Source organism: Aulonocara sp. 'chitande type north' Nkhata Bay, linkage group LG15 (assembly GCF_057382095.1).
Source record: "Aulonocara sp. 'chitande type north' Nkhata Bay isolate Kocher_YH1m ecotype deep benthic linkage group LG15, A_spYH_male_GT1.1, whole genome shotgun sequence".
Lineage (NCBI taxonomy): Eukaryota > Metazoa > Chordata > Actinopteri > Cichliformes > Cichlidae > Aulonocara > Aulonocara sp. 'chitande type north' Nkhata Bay.
Window position 1 is genome coordinate 38,137 of NC_141358.1, and position 23,769 is coordinate 61,905.

The 23,769-nt window shown below is 44.2% G+C and overlaps 2 protein-coding genes and 1 long non-coding RNA gene across 3 annotated transcripts; 1 reads left to right on the forward strand and 2 right to left on the reverse strand.

The window, feature by feature from the left end:
• Nucleotides 1–98: 98 nt before the first annotated feature.
• On the forward strand, nucleotides 99–2,738 carry LOC147312170 (glutaredoxin-related protein 5, mitochondrial-like). Its single transcript, XM_086264480.1, has 2 exons — nucleotides 99–527; nucleotides 1,519–2,738. Exons 1-2 carry the CDS (start codon nucleotides 230–232, stop codon nucleotides 1,689–1,691), a joined length of 471 nt encoding a protein of 156 aa, XP_086120606.1. The 5' UTR covers nucleotides 99–229; the 3' UTR covers nucleotides 1,692–2,738.
• A 1,960-nt stretch (nucleotides 2,739–4,698) lies between these two features.
• LOC147312171 (integrator complex subunit 9-like) lies at nucleotides 4,699–6,339 on the reverse strand. Its single transcript, XM_086263807.1, has 5 exons — nucleotides 6,261–6,339; nucleotides 5,664–5,831; nucleotides 5,361–5,459; nucleotides 5,143–5,280; nucleotides 4,699–5,058 (listed from the first exon to the last, which is right to left on the reverse strand). The coding sequence occupies exons 1-5, from the start codon at nucleotides 6,333–6,335 to the stop codon at nucleotides 4,885–4,887; spliced, it is 654 nt and encodes a 217-aa protein (XP_086119933.1). The 5' UTR covers nucleotides 6,336–6,339; the 3' UTR covers nucleotides 4,699–4,884.
• A 15,295-nt stretch (nucleotides 6,340–21,634) lies between these two features.
• Nucleotides 21,635–22,597, reverse strand: LOC147312172 (uncharacterized). The gene is made up of 3 exons (XR_015125036.1): nucleotides 22,467–22,597; nucleotides 22,182–22,268; nucleotides 21,635–21,795 (listed from the first exon to the last, which is right to left on the reverse strand). It is a non-coding gene; the product is annotated as an uncharacterized LOC147312172 (long non-coding RNA).
• Between the last annotated feature and the right edge of the window lie 1,172 nt (nucleotides 22,598–23,769).

Below are 23,769 nucleotides of genomic sequence, written 5' to 3' on the forward strand. Positions count from 1 at the left end.
CAATAACTTTAAACGTCTTACATTCGCCAGCGTTGAATGACGTGTGACGCCACCATTAGCAAATCAGACTCGGCGAAGACTGGGCGAAGCTGTCCAATCACCGTTCACGTAAACGCCCCTCATCGTAACAGTGAGGCGACAGTAGTTTGACTGGCTGTTTTTACTCCGACTCTGGCCCGTCTGTAGGACGTTTCTTCTCCTCTTGTAACGAGATAATTGAACACAAACCATGAACAGTTTATTCCGATCCGCTGCTCGGTGTCTCCGCTCGGGTCCGGCTGTCTACCTGCCCAGACAAACCGACGGCCGCTCGCAGTGGGCCTCAGTCCGGCTCCTGTGCTCGGCGGCGGATCTCCAGAAAGACCTCGGTGAGATGGTGAAGAAGGACAAAGTGGTGGTGTTTATGAAAGGCACGCCGGCGCAGCCCATGTGCGGCTTCAGTAACGCTGTGGTTCAGATCCTCCGGATGCACGGCGTGGACAACTACGCAGCGTACAACGTGTTGGAGGACCAGGACCTCAGACAAGGTCAGTAACCCGGAGTCTGCCTGACAGCAACAGGTTGTCACCTCTCAGGTGAACGTGTACCGTTTTGGTTACTTTGTAACCGGCAGAAAAAGCGTCACATGCTGGGTGCAGCTCATTTAAACATCCTTGAAGTGTCGGGTCCTGATCGTTACCTCATTCAAAGCAGCATTCGGTTAGGATAGCTGTCAACGGCACTCCATGGGCAGTTTTTATCAGTGTTGTGCAGCAGCACCAAAGGGTGGGGTAACGTTAGCATCGGTATCAAAGTCCCGGCCTCTGTCAGGACTCGATCCCCATTGTTCCGATAATGACACGAGACATGTCGGAGAGCAGGGAAGCGTCCTCACAGATGACATCAGCAATATGTGCTCCCGTTGTCCTGTCTAAGTGTCTTTAACCACGTTTAGAGTGAAATACCTGATAATGGCCGATTGGATCAATTTACATATTGTTATATAGTCTGAATGTTGTATTTTACAGCCGCATCTGGACACTAACAAACATAATACTGATGTTAAAGGGCTTAAAGGGGGGGGGGGGGGTTAAGAGAAGAGGCTCTTCCAGTGTGTTTTCTCCTGGCTTCCTCCCCTCACCCCCAACCACTCACAGATGGCCCCTCACTGAACCTGGTTCTGCCTTCCTGCTAAAAGGCAGTTCATCTTTCCCTCTTCCATCTATGGTTTGCTCATAAGGGTCGCCTGATTGTTGGGATTTTTCTCTCCATTATTTACTTTACAGTATAAAGTGCCTGGAGGCCACTGTTGTTGCACTAAATGAATAAATCTGAATTGGGTTGGAGACCCTTTGCTGTGAGTGTGGAGGTTTGTGCTTTTGCTACAGTTTCAGTGGGTAGAAAAAAAAACCCCACCCCTCAGATTTTCCTTAAAAATGCTAATGAGGCATGTAACCAAACTGCTACGCCTAATTTTAAAACCCACGAGGTGTTCAGAGAAACAGGACTGGTAGTATTAACGCTGTCTGCCTTCAACAGGAGTCAAAGACTTCTCCAACTGGCCCACGATCCCTCAGGTGTACTTCAATGGCGAGTTTGTGGGAGGCTGCGACATCTTTCTGCAGATGCACCAGAACGGAGACCTGGTGGAGGAGCTGAAGAAGCTGGGCATCCGCTCTGCAGTGCTGGACGCAGAGAAAGAGTCCAAGTAATGGACGGGTATAAGCGTGACGCGGCTGACTCATCCAAAGGCGCATTTATCAGGTTGAACCCCTCCCCACTGCCGCCGCCACCACCTTTTTTCCAGCACAGCTGAGGGCACCATGGCTCCCATGATGAGAGCGAACCCCAAAGCAAAAGCTGCGGGCCAAATGAAAGCTCCATAGAGCTGAACGATAACATCGTTACAATGAGTCTTTCCATCCTGTTGTAATAAAAAGCTTTAATACTTCTGCACCTCCAAGAAGAACGGTGACATCACCCCCTCACTCCCACCTCAAACTGCCAGCTGACCGCGACAGAGCCGGCTGTGATCACCGTGTTCAAGCTGCCACCTGAGCGCTCGCTGCGCTCTCACCTGGTTACATCAGTCCTCTGCGATCTTCCCCTCGCCGCTGTCCTCCACGCTCAGTGTAAGACCAGATGAGCTTTAGACTTGCCTAACTGTACCACGCCTAAGTTAAGGTCATTATTCATGCTGCCTGGGCCTCATCGGCTAATGATGTCATCACGCTCTTAAATGCACTGCCTGTAGTTTCAGGAAACAGAACAAAGAGGGGACAACGTGGCTTCGTGCTGGTATGAATATCTTCTCTTTAATGAAGCCACTGATAATCTAGCAGTTTTTTAGTGGCCGTAGCTGCAGAATCGATCACTGGACAGTCCCCTGTTTGTTCTTCCTGCCTGGAACCACGTGGAAACCGTCAATGTCAGGATCCGCTGAAACGTAACGTACCTGATACCTTATGTCCTTTTTTCTTTTTTTAAAACCACCCTGAAGATGAGATTACTGCACACGTGTACCAGCCGAAGCAGTTAATGTTGCATCTGTCTGTATTTCACTCTGAAGGTGAAGTGTTGTTTTAGTTGTTTTTTCCAGACACCTCACATTTATCAGTCGTAGGTGATCCTCCTGCTGCAGACAGTTGTATTATCAAAGCAACACGTAGTACGCTGTAAGCTATTGTACAGCTTATTATTAGATGTACTTCTGACGCGTGTAATCAATTCTGCACTGATTAAATATTTTGTGACACAAATGAGTTGTCGGTGTCGTGCCTCATGCATGTCGGTCTTTTGTCAGCGGGGTTACTCACAGTAGTTTTTACTGTGAGCTGGGCCAGACTTGCAGTAATGTGCAGACGTCATGAGCCACATCACTTCCTTGGGTTTTACTAAGAATTTGAGAAATGGGTGTTTTTAGTTTTTTGATTATTTTTTTAAACATTTTTAAATGCACTAGAAAACAGTTTATAAGACAAACTGACTTTGTACAAGTTTGAACCTGCTGGAATATTTGTTGTGACCGTCTTTACTTTTCAGCTTTCTTCTCATTTCTCTAAGTATCCTCCAAAAATAGTTCTGCAGGCTTCTTGAAGAACATTCAAAGATCTTTTTGGATCTTGGCTTTCTCTGTCAGGATCATCCCACATTGCTTCAATGATGTTGAGGTCGGGGCTCTGGGGAGGCCAGTCCGTGACTGCTGGTGTCCCACTGTGTGTTTTTCTGTGCAGGTGTTTCCCGGCTCCTGTGTCAGCTTAATACAGTTTGTTTTTTCTAATTCTTGTGAACATGACTCAGATACCGTTCATCTGCTATAAATGCATTTATAGGTCAGAAACTTCTTTTGTCTAACTTGGACTCATTTTTTAAAGAATTCGTTGCACAACATGCTGACGTAAATCAAATATGACATTTTGGCTCCACATGTGAAGGAAAAGTGAACTAAACAAAAAGGTGCTACACATGAACGTTTTCAGTATCTGAATCTGGCTTCAGGGATTTCTGACAGGACTCTTCATCACTGTGAGATTGGGAAAAGTTACACGCAAATGTTAAAAGGCAAAACTTTCACACGGTGTCTCGGTAAGTGCACATCAAGCTGAAAAACTGTGTCTGAGTCCAGGCCAAATTCAAATGCCAAACACACTCGGTGTAAAACATCTGGAGTCTATGTAGTTGGAAGAATATCACAGAACCTGGTTCTGAGACACGAAGCTGCATTCAAAGTGCCTTAAACTGGTATTCTTCATAGTGGTCAGCAGGGGGCGACTCCTCCCGCTGGAAAATGTGCAACTGTGTTTAAGAACGGGAGGAAATGGTTGTTTGTTTCCTCACCAGAGAAACGGAGCATTTCCAGAAGAGTGTGAGTGTGAGTGTGTGGAAACAGCAAACCACTGTGAACACTGACAGAGGCCCTGGTGTGTTCAGGGAGCCCAGCTTAAATATGCAGCCATCATTCCTGTTGAACATGTTTACTGTGCATTTCCTCTTGTGTCATGTCGGCGTGTGCTGGGAAAACACACCTGCTGTTACTCAGCTTCAGGAAGGAACACTTCTGTGAAATGTGAGTAAAGTGCTTTCCTCATTCTATCCTGTGCAAATGTAACCGGGTCATAAATGACATATTGTTATAATTACACAAAATGTGTTCTAGACCCCAAACCCTTCCTGTTATACCCGACTGTTAGGACCTTCAAGCCTGTAGTTTTGTTCATTCTCAGTTGGAGCCCCTCCTCACTGTTCTTCTTCTTTGGTGCAACCCTATAAACAGTGCTCCCCTTTGGCCTCTCCCCTTTTCTACAATTCCCCTGTGGGGGAGGTCGGTGTCGTCCCCAACACTGCAACACATAATGTATATTTAGCCACCCTGATATTTCTGATTGTGTGTCTTTAGTTCAGTCATTGTGTCTGTCTTTGCTAGATGCTGTAAATGTAAATGTGCAGTACGTGTGTGTCACATGTGTTATAGGCACAGTCAGTGCTAGCATGAACAGGTCATTCTTGCTAGCTTGGGAGTTGTGGTGGGTGGAGCTGACCCTCTTCCCTACTGTTTGCATTTGGTTGTAGGAGCTGGAGCGAGGTCTTGGTTTCTTTTACCCTTCATTGTCAGACACAACGCAGGAACACACCGGCTACACAAAGCCCGGGCTCGTGAGCAACGTCTCAGCTTCCACTATTAAAGCTTTCCTAAGACTAAGTGATGAACGACAGTCACTGTACGATTCTGGAAAACTTTTAAATACAAAATAATACATGTGCGAGTTTTATAAAATAAAACCAAACAATGCTGTACAGTGAAACGACTGTAAATATGGCCGTTGAGCATCCACACCTTCCCCTCCGCTTCTCTCCATAATCCAGTGACGCAGAAACACTGTTAGAAACTAACAGCCAGGATTCAGCTCAGAGTTTCTGCAGGAAGCGCAGCACCAGGTCCCTGAGCGTGGTCCTCAGTGGCTCACTGTCACAGACGATATGCGTCCCGTCCTCCTCCAGCTGAATGAGCGTGTCCTCCGCCTGCAGGTGCAGGATGTGCCCGTCTGCAGTTTCCTCCACTTTAACTTCTGTGATCCCGTGCTGCAAATGAGCACATAACAAGTTAGCATTAAGTTAGTGCTACTATCACAGCACACTGATAGCCCTCTCGCTCACATTTCCCACCTTCTGCAAAGTGGCCAGAAAAGCCTCCAGGGCCACAGCTCCACTCAGCATGGGTTTAGGGGCCAACGCTACGGGGGGCTCCTCAATCACACGCTTCCTCTTCTTGCTGGGGGGCATGGGAGGGGGTTTGGGCACCGACTGGGAACAAATGAAAGACAAATGCAGCTGAGCTCTGATCAGCTGATTCTCTAATGGAAGTGCAAGCATTCTGGGCTCACCTGTAACGTGTGCTTGTTGTCCTTTGAGTGCAGCAACGCAGACACGGTCGCCACAGAGACGCCGGGTTTGATCTCAGAGGGCACCAGGGAGTTGGCCAGCTAGGAAGAGAAGAATACGACTCTCAGCAATTAAAACCGTCCGCCTGCTTTCTGACAGCGAGAGGATTTCTCAATAAAAACAGCTGATCAAACGCCATGTTGTCATAGTGATCAGAGAATTCACCAGATACAACAGATACTCTGTGGCCAGAAACTCAGATCCATCTCTGAGGAGTTTTGACTTCCTTCTCTTCGGGGCCTCACCTCAGGCAGGATGTAGATGCGTTCGTAGCGGCGTCTGAAGGGCAGGTTGAGAACAGAGCAGCGTCTGTAGGGCATAGGAGGAGGCTGCAGCTCCAACATCAGGTCGGAGCGGTGGGACTGGGTCAGAGGAGGCTGGGTGTACTGCTCGGGACACACCACGTGGAGAGGCTGCAGGAAGAAGACACGGCTTTTACACACAGAGTACAAATGTGAGCGGCTGAAGCTGGCTTTGTTAACATTTAAATTAAGGCTACAGCTAAACGAGAACTAGTGCTGCGAATGGGCCATCCTGGAACTACAGGGATGCTTCGATCAAATCCCTCAAATCTTAAGCAAGACCCGCTGCTTCCCTGAGCTCTGCCCTGAACGCTCACATTGTTCTGCCATTTTATTTGTATATTGTCTGTTAACTTGGAAATCTGCTTTCCATTCTCCCGTTTCACCCACAGCGCTCTCACAGACTCAGTCACTATGGCACAGCACAGTTCTAGCATCATGATGCAGCCTTTCCCTCCTCATCGTAGAATCATCGTTCCTTAGTCTCGGCTCTATTTCTGTGTATTTCTCTCATAATCAGATCAGGTGCTAACAGCATACCTGGACTTCCTTGAGCAGCTTTGATACTTGGTGGAAGTTGAGCCGTGTGTCAATGGGACAGTAAACGCACTTCATGGCTAACGGCATCCAGGTAGGAGAAGTCCGGCTCTGAGTGAGAAAGATCAGGCACTCAGGACATTACCAGCTCAGGCTTTCCTTGTTTTAGTCACGTGTGAGAGATGTAGCGATAGCTGTAATTACCAGTAAAGATGATGGTGTTAAGGCTGGATTTGCCCCAGAGCTCCATGAAGTGAACGACGTCCCCGAAGCGCAGAGAGGGGTGACCGGTGAAAACCACGCAGGGCTGACGGAACTCGCTGCTGAAGTCTCCGTGAATGCTGGGGTAGTGCTTCAGCTTGTTGGTTTGGATGAGCTGAAACATCAGCAGCACATTCAAGCACCAGTTTATCAACGTGACCTCGTCACCAGCTCCACAGGTGTACTTGTGTTTTCATCCTGGTATCTTTGTATCAGTCGACTCTGCTTTTTAAAACGTGTGTTAGAGGTATGATGCGCTCCAGGCAAAAGCACATCTCACTCACATTTGATGCAACTCATGGCTACATGTCATCTGTTATTAATGACTTGTGACAGCACTGGCCTGGTCGAACATACTATTTGCCTAATGCTTTCCAATTCAAAGTTTTCTCCAACCAAACATGACTTTGCATAAAACATAAACACTTCCTCAGAGATGAAATGCTGGTTTGGTAGCGAGGCTCCAAACGCTCAACCAGACCGCCAACAGGTCTCGCACGCCACAGCCGCTCTATCGCGTGACGCACACGGCTCCGACGTGCTGAGGTTATGAGCCGAGTTACGCCGTGTCGCAAGTTTTGTGAGGTGCTTTTGTGATATTTAACGGATCGGATTACATTTTTTATTTCTCTCCGATATCCGATCCAGTAATTTAGGTCAGTATGGGACCGATACAGATACTAGGGGTGCAACGATATTCGTATCGATATTGAACCGTTCGATACAGTGCTTTCGGTTCGGTACGCATATGTATCGAACAATACAACATTTGTAATTTATTTTATCAACTTTCCTTCTGACGATGCTGTCTGTGTTGAGCGCTCAGTGAATCTGCGTTCGACTACTCCGCCTAGGCTGCACTGTCGAGCGCAGATCCACTGAGCGCTCCACACAGACAGCATAGTCAGAAGGAAGAGCGCAGGGCAAGCTAGCGAGACAGAAGTTAAGCTCTCCTTACAACATGAACCTCCCCCACTCTCATTCAGATCTGGCGTTTGGAACTATTTTGGTTTTCATGTGACGTATGACCCTGAAGGTAAGCGAGTCATGGACTAAAGTAAAACAGTATGTTGGATGTGCCACGCAATGCTCAATTACATTGGTGTGAACTAGTGTGTTAGCGCAGTTAGCTCGTTAACGTGTTGGCCGTCTAGCCCCATGCACGGAGCGATCGGCGGTAGCTCGTTAACGGAGATTTGCCGTGTTGTGGCGTTAAGGTCATTTCAACGAGATTAACCTGAAAGCACTAGTGGGAACACAACGAATATGACTGCACATTTACGCCGACATCATCCTAGTGCAAAGACAAAAACAACAAGCATGCTACTAACTTTAGCCGAGTCATTTAGACAGCTGTTAGCACATGATTCTCCTTATATGTTTAATATGCTGCTGAGAATATAGCCCAGAAGAAGCGGATAGTATAGCTTTTATTTTGGAAAGAGCCATTTCTCTGTAATAAACTCTCTTTTCCAAAGATGAGTGATTCCTCAATCAGATACAGGGCTCGCAATATCGCTAGCCCGACGTCCTGGAGCTAGCGATTTTTTCAGTCGGGCTACCAAAATCTATCTCTGCCCTGCCCGTCGGGCTATTGTAGGAAAAATATATGTCAATGCTTTTGCATTCTTTCAGAAATGTAGCTGGGTAATTATGTCATTGGCATCGGTGAGCCACTGTCAATATGTGACATATTGAAATCGCGTTTGAATTTGCGCTTGTTTTTTTGCTTTCACTTTGCAATCGTGCGAACTGTGTATAGAGAGCGACAGCACTGATCTGTGAGTGATGATAATTTGTGCACCAATTCCTCTGACATCGTCTTATTAATCGTTAGCTTACTGAGCAAACATGACAAGTGAAATCTCCCGCAGCTTAAACATGTGAGAGGTTGATCGCGCAGAGAATCGCTGAGCTTATGTGAGTGAGTGTGTAAAAGCAGCAGGATTTATATTTGACTACGATGACCTGGATGACTGAGAACCTTCACAGACAGATATATATTTTAGTTCTGCTGAGCCAAATAAGACAGGTCAGGGTGAAGAAGTGACAGCCAAAGAAAAGCTTACCACAAAACGGAGAAGTTATGACAAATCAGACTATAAGGCAAAAAGAAAGTGCAGCTTTATGGTTTCATGGACAAAAGAATTTCTGTGGCTGCAATATGACGAGCTAAATAACCAGGGCTGCACATAAGTGGTCCGCAGGTGCGCATTCGCTGTCAAAATAAAAAACACGCACAAGGGTTAGGGTTAAATTTAAAAACTGTACTTTTGAGTTAAAATATATATTTATAATTTTAATAAATGACAAATTAAAAAGGCATGAACATTTTTTTTGTATTGAAAAAATATCGAACCGTGACACCAAAGTATCGAACCGAACCGTGAATTTTGTGTATCGTTGCACCCCTAGTAGTAACGTACACGGTTCGTGGCATTCGTAATCATCGTAGTCGTGATCTGCTGGCGACCGCGTCCATCCCTTTGTGACCACAGTGTGCCCATCTTCTGATGGATGCTTCCAACAGGAGAATGATCCATGTCATAAAGCTCAAATAACTTTGAACAGGACAGTGAGGCCTGCACAGACACCAGGTCACAATCTGTGCTGGAACAGCAACAGTCTAATCATGGATGTGCAGCTGACAAATTAGCAGCAACTGTGTGATGCTTCATGTGCTTCCATATGTCAGGACTGAACAAAACCCCACAAGATAAGCAGAATACTATGGGCTCAAATTGTGGTCATAAATATTTTGTACTTGTAAATCAGGATTTGTATGTGTAATTTGTGTGTGTGTGTAACAAAGATTTGTGTGTGGACTCAGTCAAAAAATCTGTGAGAAACTCTGCACTCAAGTTTCAAGTTACAAGTATGAATGTTGACCCTATTTTTCTTCCTTTGATCTGATTGGCCAATTTCATGTCAATCACAAATTTAACTATCCAATCAGAGAACAGATGGGTTTGGCTGTCGGAGGGGCGCTTTTTTGAAGTCCGCACACAAATTCTTTTTATACATACAAATCCTGATTTACAAGTACAAAATATTTATGACCACAATTTGAGCCCATAGAATACCAGCGAATATAACGCCTGACATGAGTGTTATTGTTACTGTATGTGATGTGGACTCTTCTTTTAACAAGCCTGAAATAATCATTATTAAAGTTTAGCTCCAGTCGCACATATTCTTTGAGGAACATATAATGAGTGCAGCCTTGTATACAATAAGAGGAATATGAAGTGAGACTCAGTTGTAAAAGGATATAAATGGCAAACTGTTTCTAAAATCAAAAACAATCCATTTTAAGTTAGAAATAGTTGGAAATGGGAAAAATGTGCAGCTGTAGCCGGACGTGAGCTCACGCAGCCGTTAGCAGTGCGACTCAGAGGCTTGTCAGAATTTCTATTTCAAAAGGAAAGAACCCTGGTATTGGATTAGCATTCAGCACCTGGGGGTGGATATTGGGATCAATAAAGAAAGGAAAATATTTATTATTTATAATCTCTATTATAATATTTTGCATCATTTTGCATTTTGATGTGGACTCCTGCTCGGCTCACGCAGTTCTGCGACCTTCGTGGTGCACAGTGCTTTGTAATCTCCGTAAAGTGAGGCAGTGCGGTCAGCAGGGACCAGCTTATGATCGCTGCTAGGCTCAAAGAACCTAGCAAACATCGGGGGAAATCGCCGGACGCTGTGTTACACTTATCAGAGAGCAAACAAAACAGGCTCTTTTAAAAGATAAGATGTGTCTCACAATGCGTTTTTGATATTCCAAGCACATATTGAATGTGCGTGTATTATGTAGAAGTTAGAGAAAGGCAGAGCGGTTAATGCGCTGTATGGACGAGGCTGCAAGAGGACACGAGATAAGGGCCACTCGAACAGGCGTGTGCGCACCAACACACACAGAGCCATCATTACCAGCCTGATTAGCTCTGCAAGCAGCGATAACCTGAGCAGGAGACGGAATATTTTCTTCCACCATCAGAGGCAAAAAGCAAATCTGGAGATTAAGAGCAATCTTTGATAAGGATCCTGTTTCATATACAGACTATTTTAAGACTATAGTGGACATTAAATATACAAAAAGGACTATTGGTCTATAATGTAAATGATGTAACGTGATGTCTAAATGCTGTGTTTATCACTCAGACAAGATGAGATAAGACACTCGTGTGCAGAAAGTACAGAAACACCCTAACTTGTGCTGCGACGGTCTCTGTGCAGGAATGCCAGTTTGGGACAAATCCACTGTGGAATGTCAGAAAATGCGTATGTATTAGTGATGAAGTCAGTGCATCAATACATTCAATTCTGGCCCTCAAACACCGACATACAAGACACAAGCAACGGGACACCCGCTGGTTTTCAAGTATCTGCAGGAATATAAATCAATGAACATTGTGCAGCTGATACACTCTACGTCTGCAGAAATATGCTGAGATCATTTAAATTAGATGGAGCAAAAGGGCAGAGGTGGACAGGAGATGATCAACTTCTTTATATATGCACTGTATCAACCTAAGATGTACAGTATTTCCATATTTGGCTTCAGCCTTCACTGGCTAATGAACCCAATAAAAGAAGCAAGAATTAATCTTGCTGGCTCAGGTTGACAGTTTCAGGTATTTTTTGTGCCACGAATGTGAAATAGAAGCACCCTCTTGGCAAAATAGTTCCTCGGTAATTTCAAGGCCATATCCATAATGTCTTTCGAAACCGCGCGACCACAGATTTGCATAAGAACTCTGCACGCCACGATAAATTTAAGAAGATAAACCTGCAACTTTTACCATCTATAGTTGTCACTGTAAACTCTTTGAGTCATCTTTTTTTCATGCATATCATTCTCTGAATTCAACTGAACTTTGCATAAAAAGTTTTTGTGATCCATGAATCACCAAAATGACGTTTTTGGGACCCTTATGTTCCAAATTCACATATTTCTTCTTCGCAAACTTTAAAAGAACATATATAATTGCACCTTAGGATTTATTTGTCAGGAAGAAAAGCTATATTTTTACTACCTCTAGGACTTTAACCACTAGTGTATAGTGCACATGCAGGAGACTGTGCTAGCCCTCGCTGGGCTGTGTTCATTAGCACCTGCACGTTGTAGCCCAGCAGGAGAACCACACGTCCTGTGAGATCTGGTCCACTGGTAGGAAGTATTTTAAGAGCTGTGTGCTCCACATACTGTCGGCCTGTTCAAACTGAGGTGATGAATTATATTTTATGAACTCGAGCTTTGTTTTTAATGTAAAAAATTGAGGTGGTCCAAACACGTCTACACTCTGAACCAGAGGACCAAGCAGACGACCTCCAGGGCTCAAAACTGCACTGACGGCCTTATAGGTGGAGCCTCGTGTTAAAGTGTCCTTCAAGTAAACACGCTCACACGCTTACATGGTAGAAAACTGCTTTTGTATCTAATAAAAATTACTGTTAGCTGTAGGCTATGTGTTATTAGGGCTGAAGCCCCTTTGACTGACATACGGGTCTGTACACACTGTTTGTCTCTCAGTCATGGTTGTGGTCTGATGACACACTTATGTGCTGAATAACTGGCCTGGCTGTATGGTTAGTGGTACTAACAGCCTGTTCACAGAGTCTGCTCAGCTGTTTGGGCAATTGAAATTCTAATATCATTCAAGAACAAGAGTGATGTGCAGAGCTGCAGCGACTACAGAGGGACAAAGTTGATGAGCCACAGCATGAAGCTGTGGGAAAGAGTTGCTGAAGCCAGGTTAACGAGAGAGGTGATGATCAGCGAGCAGCTGTATGGCTTCGAGCGCTACAAATGGGTTGTTTGCTTTGAGAGCGCCGATGGTGAAGTGCAGAGAAGAAGCGGTCGCACGGCGTCTTTGTGGATCCAGAGAAAGCTCGAGATCGGGTGCCAAGAGAGAAACTGGCGGAGAAGCATGTGAGGGCGGTGCAGGACATGTGGCGAGGTGTGCCGTAGAAATGGCAGACGGGTGCAAGGTGAGGGGCGAGAGGTCCTTCCTGTTTACAAGTTGGTATAGTTTATTGTTTTTTTTAATTCATGTTAGTTTCCAGGGTTTGCTCATTTCAGTTTAGCTTTTGTTGTTTGGTAATTTTGCAGGAGGCAATATTCAGGAAAATCAGTGTAGGTGTTACAATACGAACGCAGACCTTGTAGAAAGCAGCTGACTCACAGGCTCGTAGAGTCTCATCAAGCATGACGATCAAAATTGCTTCACTTGGTTTTTGTTTGGGTCTTTTTTCTAATCTAGTTTGAGTTCGCTGCACTAACCCTGGTTTCCCCGCTGAGACGCAGGTGAGGGTCTGGAGGCTGTGACGTTTGCAGATGACACTGTGACCTGTAGTGAGAGCAGGTGGAGGAGGTGGAGGCATGCAGCGGAGAAAAGAGGACCGAGAGTCAGTCGTAGCTGTGCTAGCAGACGACGTGTATTTCCAATATTTTATGACTCAACAACATTCATACTGACATGAAAAAGCTATGTGGGACATTTTCTCCTTCAGCCTGTCCCAGCTGTACAGCAGCTACAATATCATATATAATTACACTTAATGACATTATATTGAAATAGTATTTGGATTTATTTATATAATTTTATAGTAACGTATTATAATAATCTCTGACATTTGGATTCATGTCGCTTCAGAATGAAAGACATCAGACGTGAATAAGTTAAAGAGTTTAATGCTGCTGTATTAAGAGTGTGCAGTGTGATAATGAAAAGAGCCCTAAAAGAGTGCTAATGGAGCTTGTTTCTAGATTTGATCAAAATATAAGCAGAAGTCGGTAATGAAAGCACAGTGGATGCTTTGAAAGGGGCAGAACAATCAGCAGCGAGGAGAATCTCCAGGGATGGACAGTATAAAGCCAAATTCAGCCTCATTTTCCCTTCTCTTTGTATTCTTTCAGATCCGTGTGGCCTCGATCTCTCTGTCTCACTCCCTGCTATGTCTCCCACTTTTCTGATAATTAATAGGTTATTAATATTTCAGCAACGCACAGACGAACACACACTTGCCGAAAGAAGAGAAGTCACATTGCGTTTGATTTCAGCGGTACAGTTTTCCAAACTGCTCTTGGATGTCTTAACTGAAGTTTAAAGAAACTGAGTGTTGACTGGATGTGACTGTGCAGAGGTAGAACTGATGATTAAAGCTATAATGGGAAGACAGAAATGTTTTTGCTCTCTGATAAGATTCAGTTCTATTAAGAGCTGCGAAGCATGCAAGACAGCGTCAGTCAAGTCCAATCTATCGATCTGGATGGAAAAGCAGAGCCTGATCCAGCGCATGTTTTCTGTTTTCACTTTAATGTGGATCTAAGGATCCAACGTGGACCAACTCAGTCCAAGTGGGAGTTGAGCCCCTCTCAGGAGACATAATTAGAGAGAAAATTTGTGATGATGAGAAACGCTTTAAGGCGGATTTTCAGTGCAGTGTATATGGGATTAACTGTACATTACACAGGCCTCTAATCCATAGGCACACTAAGCTAGGAATTAGCATGCATGATTAGCATTTTAAGCCAGCTATTAGATGGGAATAATACTGTAAATCAGCTAAAATGCTCGCAGTGCTTTGGCTGCTCTGTAGTCTCTGCATGAACTTCTCCAATAACCTGAAACAGCGGACATAAACAGATTCTTGGAGCAAAAATTAACAGTGTTTTTTAAATGTTTATTTATTCAGGGAGGATTTTCCAGCACGACTTACCTTTTTCCATCTGCCTCTCAGTTGCACAGTTATACATGTGAAAGTTTTGGAGCTGCCAGTGTAACCACACGTCTGCTTTTTGGCTTCTGAACAGCTCTTTAGGAGCAAATGGGGCTTATTAATATCAGCTGTACGGAGAGGAGGGAGCGCCTCTTATTCAGTTTCTCTTCGCAGGCTCCCAGATGTCCGCCTGCATCTGAACTAAACCTTCTTTCTAGCCACAAGTCTTTTCCTAATATTCTTCACCCCGCAGTGATGCCTCTGTGTAACATTTCAATACATTCGAGATATAATGCAAAAAGTTTCAAAAGGAGGGGACTAAAGGTAAACCAGCCGCAGTGCTCAGATGGTCACAGGGCTCTCTAGAGGCTATGTGCCCTTCCTTCCCTCAAGTCTTCAGCCGCCCCTCATTTATTTACATTTTACACCAAAAATGGGAAATAGGCCTGAATATTGGGATTTATGCTCCAGTACTGCAGCGTGTTCAAGGATGGCCTGTGTGCTGCTGTCAGATGGAGGCGCTGTTCACAGCATGTGGTACATCTGGTCTGTGGGCCACTCTCCCATGTGCTGCTGTTGGTCCGTCAGCCATGAGCAGCTTTCATGCTGCATGGATGTTTTAATGTCTCCACTCAGGCCCACTTGTTGAGTGATTACTCAACTTTCTGCACGTGCTGACATCATTTCCAAGCTTTTCTTCTTTGTCAGCTGCTTTTTTCTGCTTCTCTTCTATCAAGAGGATTCAACATTGCTTCACTAACGTTGAGGTCCTGGCAGTGGGGAGGCCAGTCCATGATGACAGTGTTACACTGGGGGGGTGAGGGGTTGCCTTTACTGCACTGGTGTTGTTTTTGTAATCAGGTGCTTTCCAAATGGTGTTGCATGGTGGCTCAAATTATGATGACGCTTCAGCAAACAGCAGATGGATGAAGGTCCAGATGTGTTTCTCAGGTCCTGTGTCGGCTCCTTGTTGAGCCTTTTCCTGTTTCTTAAGAACTTTAAACTGTTTTTGATAACCAAACAAAATCTTACCGTCGACATGTGATTCTCAGTCCTTATTATTCCATCACGGGAAACAGATGCAGATTGTCCGAACAAAACAGTGAAGTTGATTAGGCTTATACTCATGCATGTACATCCTGTTACTGTCACTTATCAGTCATGTCATCAAAAATGGGTTTAATGGGGAAGTCATTTTAATCAGGTTAGAAATGTAAAAGAAACAATTTTAATTGCAGCCAAAAGGTGAAACACAAAGGGTTTGTTGTTGTTCACAGAATGAAAAGTGGGATTGTTCAAAAAGAAGAATTTAGTTTCCGGGTAAACAGAAGTCAACCAAAGCTTAGGCGAGACTGTCTGATTCAGGCCTTCATCTGTGACGACTGTGCTGCGCTGCTCCCATTGGCAGCTTCTGTCTGTCACTGGTTCCAGTTCCATTTACATCGACAGACACTGAAACAGACTGTTTGGAAAAGAGCTCAGAACCAGGGTTATTCAGGCATGGCAGGGAAGAAAGCATCTCGGTGGTATTTTGAGCTGAAACTTTAAATACGCTTATATTTACGTCAAAGTCGAAATTTCTTAATCAGTCTGTTGTCTGTCCGAAAAAGAGAACAGGAATAAGTACAGAGGAGAGCTTTCCTGGGATCTAGATGGAAATTAATGACTTTTATGTGAGCACTGAGAGAATGAGACAATTTGATGTAATCAGCTGACAGTCTGTTGAGATTCATGTGAACTAAAATATAAAAAAGAGCAAAGAGGCCTGTAGAGACATTCGCTATGCTGTGTGAATTGCTGTTTGCACGTGTACATGCTTCTTCAGGTAAAGTTCAGTTTTATTTATGTAACGCCACAAAACAACAATCGGCTCAAATCATTTCATATTATAAGACAGAAAGGAAGCCCAACAATCACACAACCCCCTGAGCAAGCACTTGGCGACAGTGGGAAGGAAAAGCTCCTTTTTTTAATGGAAGGAAACTTCCTGTACGAGGCTCTGGGAGGGGCAGCAATCTATCGCAACTCATTAGGGAAGAGCGGGACTCTACATGCTTTTCTCTAACATGTTAGTGATCATGTTTCTCTTGTCAAAGTTACCAGAGAGCAAGAAACAGCTAGCCAACAGGTTTAAGCTACAGAAGGAGGATATTATCTGTATCTGTGAAATGTTGCATTTGTTGCATTGCAGCTTTTATATTGTCATCATGTACATTACAGTGTCACAGACTCTTTTCACTGACCTTGCAAACTGTTGCCTCCAAACTTTTCACTAAGTTCCAGCTGGTTTTTCTTTTTGAAAGTTCAACTTTTGCAAAAAAAAACCCAGCAGCTGAAAGATCACTCTTAATTATCTCCCCTTTAACCTCGTTGGGAGCAGCCTCCTACAAACTCACGCCGACCTCCTGCGTTCCTTGCAGTTCGTGTGATTCCTCCAGCTACATTCCTCCAAGTCCTGCAAAATGCATCTTTAAGAATTCATCCCTTGGCCTCGATGTTCCTCGAGCCTCTGTGAGCTTGTCGATGCCCTGGCCTCTTCCTGCATCAGTATTCCACTGATGGCGCTCCCTCGCCCTCTCTCACTGTATGATTGTGTTGCAGAGCAGGGAATAAAATCTGACGTGGCTGTCTACAGGTAGGCCAGCAGCTCCCCGGGGTCCAGCCAGCTTAGCTTAGCCCCTGTTTCATTGCTCTGACAACTGAACTGACAGGTGGACAAAGACAAATGCAGGTAAATGTAATGCAAAAATGTCTTAGATTCAGTGATCCATGCACACACACACAGAGACATGCACTCTAAGATATATTGCCGTAAAATCATCACATTACACACAATGTTGCCAGGACCTAATTCTTCTAATGCGCTGAGACACAGTAAATTTGTGTACACTTCACTAGCGGCAGTTTGGCAGTAAAGGGAAGGTACTTGGAACTTCAAGGGTGTCTTGCTTGTTCAAGGATGCTTCAGCAGAAATGGCTGTGCATGCAGAATAGGGTTATGCATAATGTAAGAGTATACTGATTTTTTTTCAGCACTCGTTGATACTGGTATGTTACTGATACGTACTGATACGCTACGCTGGATAAATGCAGTTACTAATGGCAGGTATAGCTGATGATTAAGAGAAGAAAACAATGATGGTTGTGTAGGTCTGTGCCACACAGTCATGCTTACACCCGTACCTGCTCCAGCATGGTGCTGCCATTAAATTCCACAGAGGTGCAGTCTGTGGTCACTGCTGGCAGTGGAAAGCAGTGGAATGATGTTCCAGCCCCCTAAACTTAACCCTACCCCTAACCAGCAGTTAAATGTCGTAAAATAGTGTTCTCCAAAGCGATTTTAAGAAAATGAACGAACATGTGTAGATTGAGTCCAAACGGTTGTCACGTGTTCTCGTTTTTCCAATGTCGTCATTTAGGAACGTGTTGGGTACCCGAAAGCGTAAAATGTTCACGATTTGTCACCCAGCGTAAAATATTACGCTTATGGAGTGAGAAGGTGTTGGCCTGAGACAATCACTCTGAAGCCTGAAGCTAAGCTCACATTACTGGATGGAGACAAGAACAAAGATGGAACTCGTTACCTGAAGTTTAATGTCTGTCTGTGTAATGCTGTAAATGACAGAAAGTGTATATTAAGTTGCCTTCAGGGCTGGACGCCCTACAGACAAAGCAGAAACAGAAACTGTATCCAGCAATTTGGACATATTTTAGTGTAATCCAGAAACTAGAGTGGTCAAAGGAATTTCTGTTGGTAGTACATCCTGCCGGTCTCAGGCATTCCTGCACCAAAACATCACAGGCTTCAGCTGAAATATATGCAGTGTGGTTTACCGAGCAAAACAAAAAAACAAAATGGGAAAGAAAAAGAAGGAAAAGAGCCCAGGATTTGGTTGAGATCTTGGACGGAGACGAGTGCAGGGCTGTAAACATCCCAAACCGACTGACGCAAACATTTTTCTCTATGTATGTGTGGACTATTTAAAATGTTGAAGGCCACGCCTTAATAAAAGATTTCCCCAGACATTTGTCATCAGTGCTTCACAGGCAATGATGCACAGGCATAAAAAACGTCTTATTGGCTTATTTTCTGCGTGCTGATGATTCCGTCACACTTAAGCGAGAAGTTAATCATACATTACCCCGCCCACGCCTAAAAAACCAAGACACTAAGGCAGAGGCCACAGTTAGAGCTGCAGGAGAGTTGATAACATGCCAAAAAGCTGTGAAATTAACTTGCTCGCTGCCTTTAATTTCGAGTGAATCGAGGCACTGCTGTTGAAGAAATGGATGAGAGTGCAATCGTGCAGAAGTGTGCTCTGCATGTTAGTCTGATGAGTGTGTGTGTGTGTGTGTGTGTGTGTGTGTGTGTGTGGCAAAAGGAAGTGAAGAAAGAGATGAATGTCTGCTATAGCAGACCATGTTTAATTACATCCTCCAGAATAGAGTATGAAGGCATCAATTATGCCCACTCACCTACCAAATGTTCAGCATTAGGTAAACAGGAGGACTGTTTACTCTTGACGAATGTGACCAGAGAGCATGAATAATCGTGAAGGGCACAACCTCTGCCTTACACAGATTAATATTTATGAAGCCAATTTTGTTTTTTAATTTCCGCTGAGAGCTCGGGTATAGCCGGGGTTTACGGGTGTTTATTTGAGAGAATCAAAGCTCTATGGAGGGATATGACGACGTAATCCAAATGTTTTGGTTTTCCTTCTTTATTTTCCCACTTAAAGCAGACGTGTCCCCGGCCTTTGCTTGGCTGAGCCTGCGGATCGATCCCAGCGTTTTATTATCTGAGAACAGGACCGCTCTCTCTCTCTCGCTCATGCACGCACTCATTGCTTCTTATAGTTTTACCTCATCTCAATAATAGTGCAGCGCTGTCTTTGCCTGAACTGCCTGTATAGAAGTGAACAACTTCCACCCATAGTTCTTAGGGAACTCATGCAGTATGTATGGCATCGATCGGAGCACAGAGCTCCCCTGCATCCTTTGCTCCTCTCGCTTACCCCGGAGACATTGTTTATCTTGTTTATATGTTGGCCCGGTTGCCTGGTCTTAGTGAGTCTGTTTGTTGTTTGTTGCTTTCTTGGCAAAAAGAAGAAAAAAAGTGTACAGTGAGGCATCAAGTGTGGGGACAGTCAGATCTCATCTCTTCTAATGGTCGTATTCTGCCCCATCATGCTGCCAATCAGCAGTCACCCTGACTCATGACGCTCAAGAACGAAACAAAAAAGAAGCCAGAAGACAGAAGCAGGTGAGGAAAAGAAAGTAAATTCAGTGAAGTCAAGTTTGAAAGAACTACTTTCTGCCACACGGCTCAGCAGAAAAGTCTCGCTTCAGATTTCATAGCCGGAGAACTCTCAGTGAGACCACGCCGTTGCGTCGTGCGCACTGTCGTCCCCATAAACAAATGGGTTTTAACACAATCACTTCCCCCAGAAGTGGCTTTGTGCGTCTGGAGCTGTTGTGGTGACCGGGATAGAAATACGCAGACTAACATAAATGTGACGGATCGCCCACACCGGCCACTTTTATGGAACTTCTATTTCACACATCATCTCAAAATCTCCCATAAATGCTCAGCTGAGTGCATATCCAGTTATTGGGGTTACCTGCACATGAATGTACATTATATTTACAGCATATTCCTGTTATTGAATCAAACCGCCCCACTTTTTCCCCCAGAGTTGCCGAAAGGCGACGCAATCCTTCCTCTCGCTTGTCTTCATTACCTCTTCCTGCGTGTTGAGTGGTGTGGATTTAATCCAGCAAATCAGAGGGATAATAGCTTTTTTCCTGGATTCACCTCATCAGTGTATTTCAGGCGAGGAGCGTACTTAACACACAGCGAGTGTTCTGTATGTATGCGGCACGCCGGTAATGCCGCCGCTGTTTGCTGGCCACTTATTCCTCATCAATGGAGAGCTGTCTTTCTTGAACGATGAGTCTGAGACGAGAGGCTGTTTTGTAAGGAAGTGAAGGTGATCATCTGGAAAAAGTTGCACTGGCAGTGATTAGAATTCACTTTGCCTTCTTCGGGATAATTACGCTGATTACACGTCAATAAAACTTCCCTTCATTAATTCCAAAACTTAAACGCTGCAGGCTGCCTGTGATTGTGAAGAGCGTTTCTCTCCGCAATACAATTGATGGCACAGTTGAGAAGCCTCTAATGCAGCATTTAGATAACAGTGTGCTGAAACGTCTAAAGACATCCAGAAACACTGAAATGGTGTCAGTTTGTATGCAAGAAACTTCATTTATCTTCTGTTTAACCACAACACAAAACTCTTTTGTATCCTGATAAATATCATCTTAAATCAGAAATCCATTTGTATACATGCAGACGTGTCTTTATTTAAACTGCTGAAGCACAATGAGCTCAACACGTGGACGTGGCCTTAGACAGCAGTGGACAAAACCTCACGGATGCATCCACCTGCTAACTTGTCATTGAACTCGTGGCCATAATGCATGCTTCATTATTCATTATTACATCATTACATTTAAGAGAAGAAGAAAGGAAACTAACCAGCAGACCTTGAGTAAAGAATTCATTTAATTTCTATTCATTTATTTTGTGAAATATAGCAAATGCATAAAGAAGAAGCTTGTTCTCTTTGCTGGGAATTAAGTACTGACGTTTTGTCAAAGCTGCTGCTATTTCAAAAGATCCACACAATACGTCATTAGCCTGGAGGTCATACCAGCTGATTATAGCAAGCATAGATATACATCATTATCTAACGTGCACGGTGTAGGATAGATACATACTTTAGTTATCCCCAAGGTGAAACTTACAAAGCTATATTTTAATCTACATTATCTTATTTGGATTAAACTGATGATCCATCCTCTTCCTACTGTCCTTGTCAGAGTCACAGGAGGGCCTGTCCCAGCTGTCCCGGGAGGCAGGGTACACCCCGGACAGGTCACCAGTCAACCAGGCAACCATTCGCACCTATGGGCAATTTGGAGTTACCAATTAACCTAACCCCACTAACTGCATGTCTTTGGGAGGAAGCCGGAGTACCCGAAGAGAAAACATGCAAACTCCACACAGAAAGAAGCCGGCCTGATGGTGGAATTAAACTCAGGACCGTCTTGCTGTGAGGCAACAGTGCTAACCACTGTGCCACCAGTTCAAACTGATTAAATGCATAATCCTAACCAGCAGAAAAAAGTAGTGAAACTAGAAGACTTAGACGTTAGCTTACTGACTATAAATATAATCATTCACACACATGCGCTGGTTGTTTTTAGACTTATTTGTGCCAAATAAAAGCTAACAAAATACTATAATGTTACTAATTAAACATGAAACACTGATTTATTTAGCAGGCAGATTTTTCAGATTAACTCAACACCAGCGTGGACAAACGTTCCACTTCAGTGACTCCAGTCGGCTACAATGAATCCACAGTGTGAAGCAGGCGTTGTGACATAGAAGCTGGTGTGGATTTACTCAGTTTTGGAGTCGGCCTCAAGTGGTCATTAGAGGAACTGCAGATTTTCAACCCCGGAGATTCCTTTTGCACCCCTTGAGGGAATATATACAGGTAGAAATACGTTAGTCTCTTGTGGTTACAACTGTTTGCTATACTGTTTTATATTTTTTACCAGAAGTGCGTTAACAATCATATTCAATCCCTCTGCCGTCATGTCAGTATTTAAAAAATTATAGCATTCGTTCTAATTTGAAACTTAAAATCAGAAAAATTGATTTTTTCCTTCTATTGTTCCTTTTTAAAAACTAGCCAGCAGAACGATAACCCGGCATCGTTTTTGATTACCTGGAGCAAATTAATTCGTAAGAGTAAAGGACTCTTGAGGAGAAAAGTTCCACTTAAATAGAAACGTTAGCACAATGTCAGCTTAGATCAGTTGTAAGGACACAGATGATAAACGCATTAGTGAAATGCTTACTCATAGAGAGCTCCTCTCGCCTTCCTGTCTTAAACTTCTTAAATCACAGCAGCTGGAAGTCGCTTCTATTCAAATGCCGCAGTTCCCCTGAGCACACGTGGCAGATTGTTAATTACGACAAGTCTGGGGGAAAATTACTTTATTGATTTGCATCAGCTTTGCTATTCTGAGAGAGAATACAGAGAAGCTGAGGCTGAAAATGACTGAGTGTGATCTTTATAGAAAACAACCTATTTCATCCCAGGTGCCAGAGCGAGTGTTTTATGTCACTTGTGACAAATTTACCTTAGCTCCATAACATCTTTATTTGTTATGCGTCGCTGGCGCTCTGCAGCTGAAGTGACCCAGCTTTTGGTCCACTGCGTTCTCCATATGTCTGACAGGGCCCGACGTGGCACTGCTGCGGCGCTGCCGGGCCACAGCTGGGAGTGCTGCAAGAGTTCAAAAAGAAAAGGTAGGGTTGTGCAAGAGAGGCTGACTGTCAAAATAGAGCTAAGAAAGTGGAAAAGATTGAATAGAAGAGGAGAGGGAGACCGAGAGTGAAATAAAGAGAGGTCAGAGACTCGAAAGCAGAGGGACAGAGGGAGACGGGGGAAATGTAATGCACCGAGGCCTGAGCCAGATAGACAGAGCCACTCTGGGCAATGAAGACATCAGGACTGACAGGACTGGCTCCAGTCCAGGTAAGAAAAAAATAGACACGCTGTACTGGGAATTAACTGAACGGCCAGGGGCATGGCTTCAACAGCCACGTCTGGAGAACTGACAACTGTAGATGAGCCAGGAGACACTGAGGAAATATGTCAGGCAATCAGCTAAAGCTGACAAGCGTAGCCACAGTTGCTAAAAATCTATTGACTGGATAAGAGCTGACTGCTCGATACGTTGCTCCGGCGCTGCTCAGCCAGGTGGGGGTGGTTCGGTCGGTCCGGTATAATTTTTTCTCGTGTTGAGCGATGAATCTAAATTCAAGTTGTCAACGTGCAAAGCAGCAGAAAAGCTAAACTTACCAACCTGCAGTCACAGCTATTCTCTAACTGCTCTGGTTTCCAATCCAAATACATAAATCCACCACTGCCAAGTGCAATCTGCACCTTTTTGTGTATAAATCAGTCACATCACAACACGACAGGACGCACATTTGAGAAATAAGCAAACAAATCAAAGTCATCTGTAATTGATCTGATGCAGGCGTGTGTGTTTAGCCTTTGGATAATGACTACCACATTATGCTCCTGACATCAGTCGAGTCCAGTTGCCAAGACTAAAAAAGAGCTTTCTTATTTCCGCTTGATGAACAAACACCGGCGCCGGTCCAGCGTCACAGCACGTCTCACAGATTTCCAGCAGGACAAAGAAGAAACTTGCCTACATTAGCATCATACATTAGAGTCATCAGTGCAGGTTTATAGGTGGATAGATTTGTAGCTGCAGTGCTTTAGTTTACCAGCAGCCACATCTTTTACCCTTCTTTAAATTCCTAAGGACGGCCCCTTTGCATTGTGAATGTTGATGAGTGCTGATTAAACACCTGTGACAGCCAGTGATATTTACTGGATGTTTATCTACTGCAAAGCAACCTTATTAT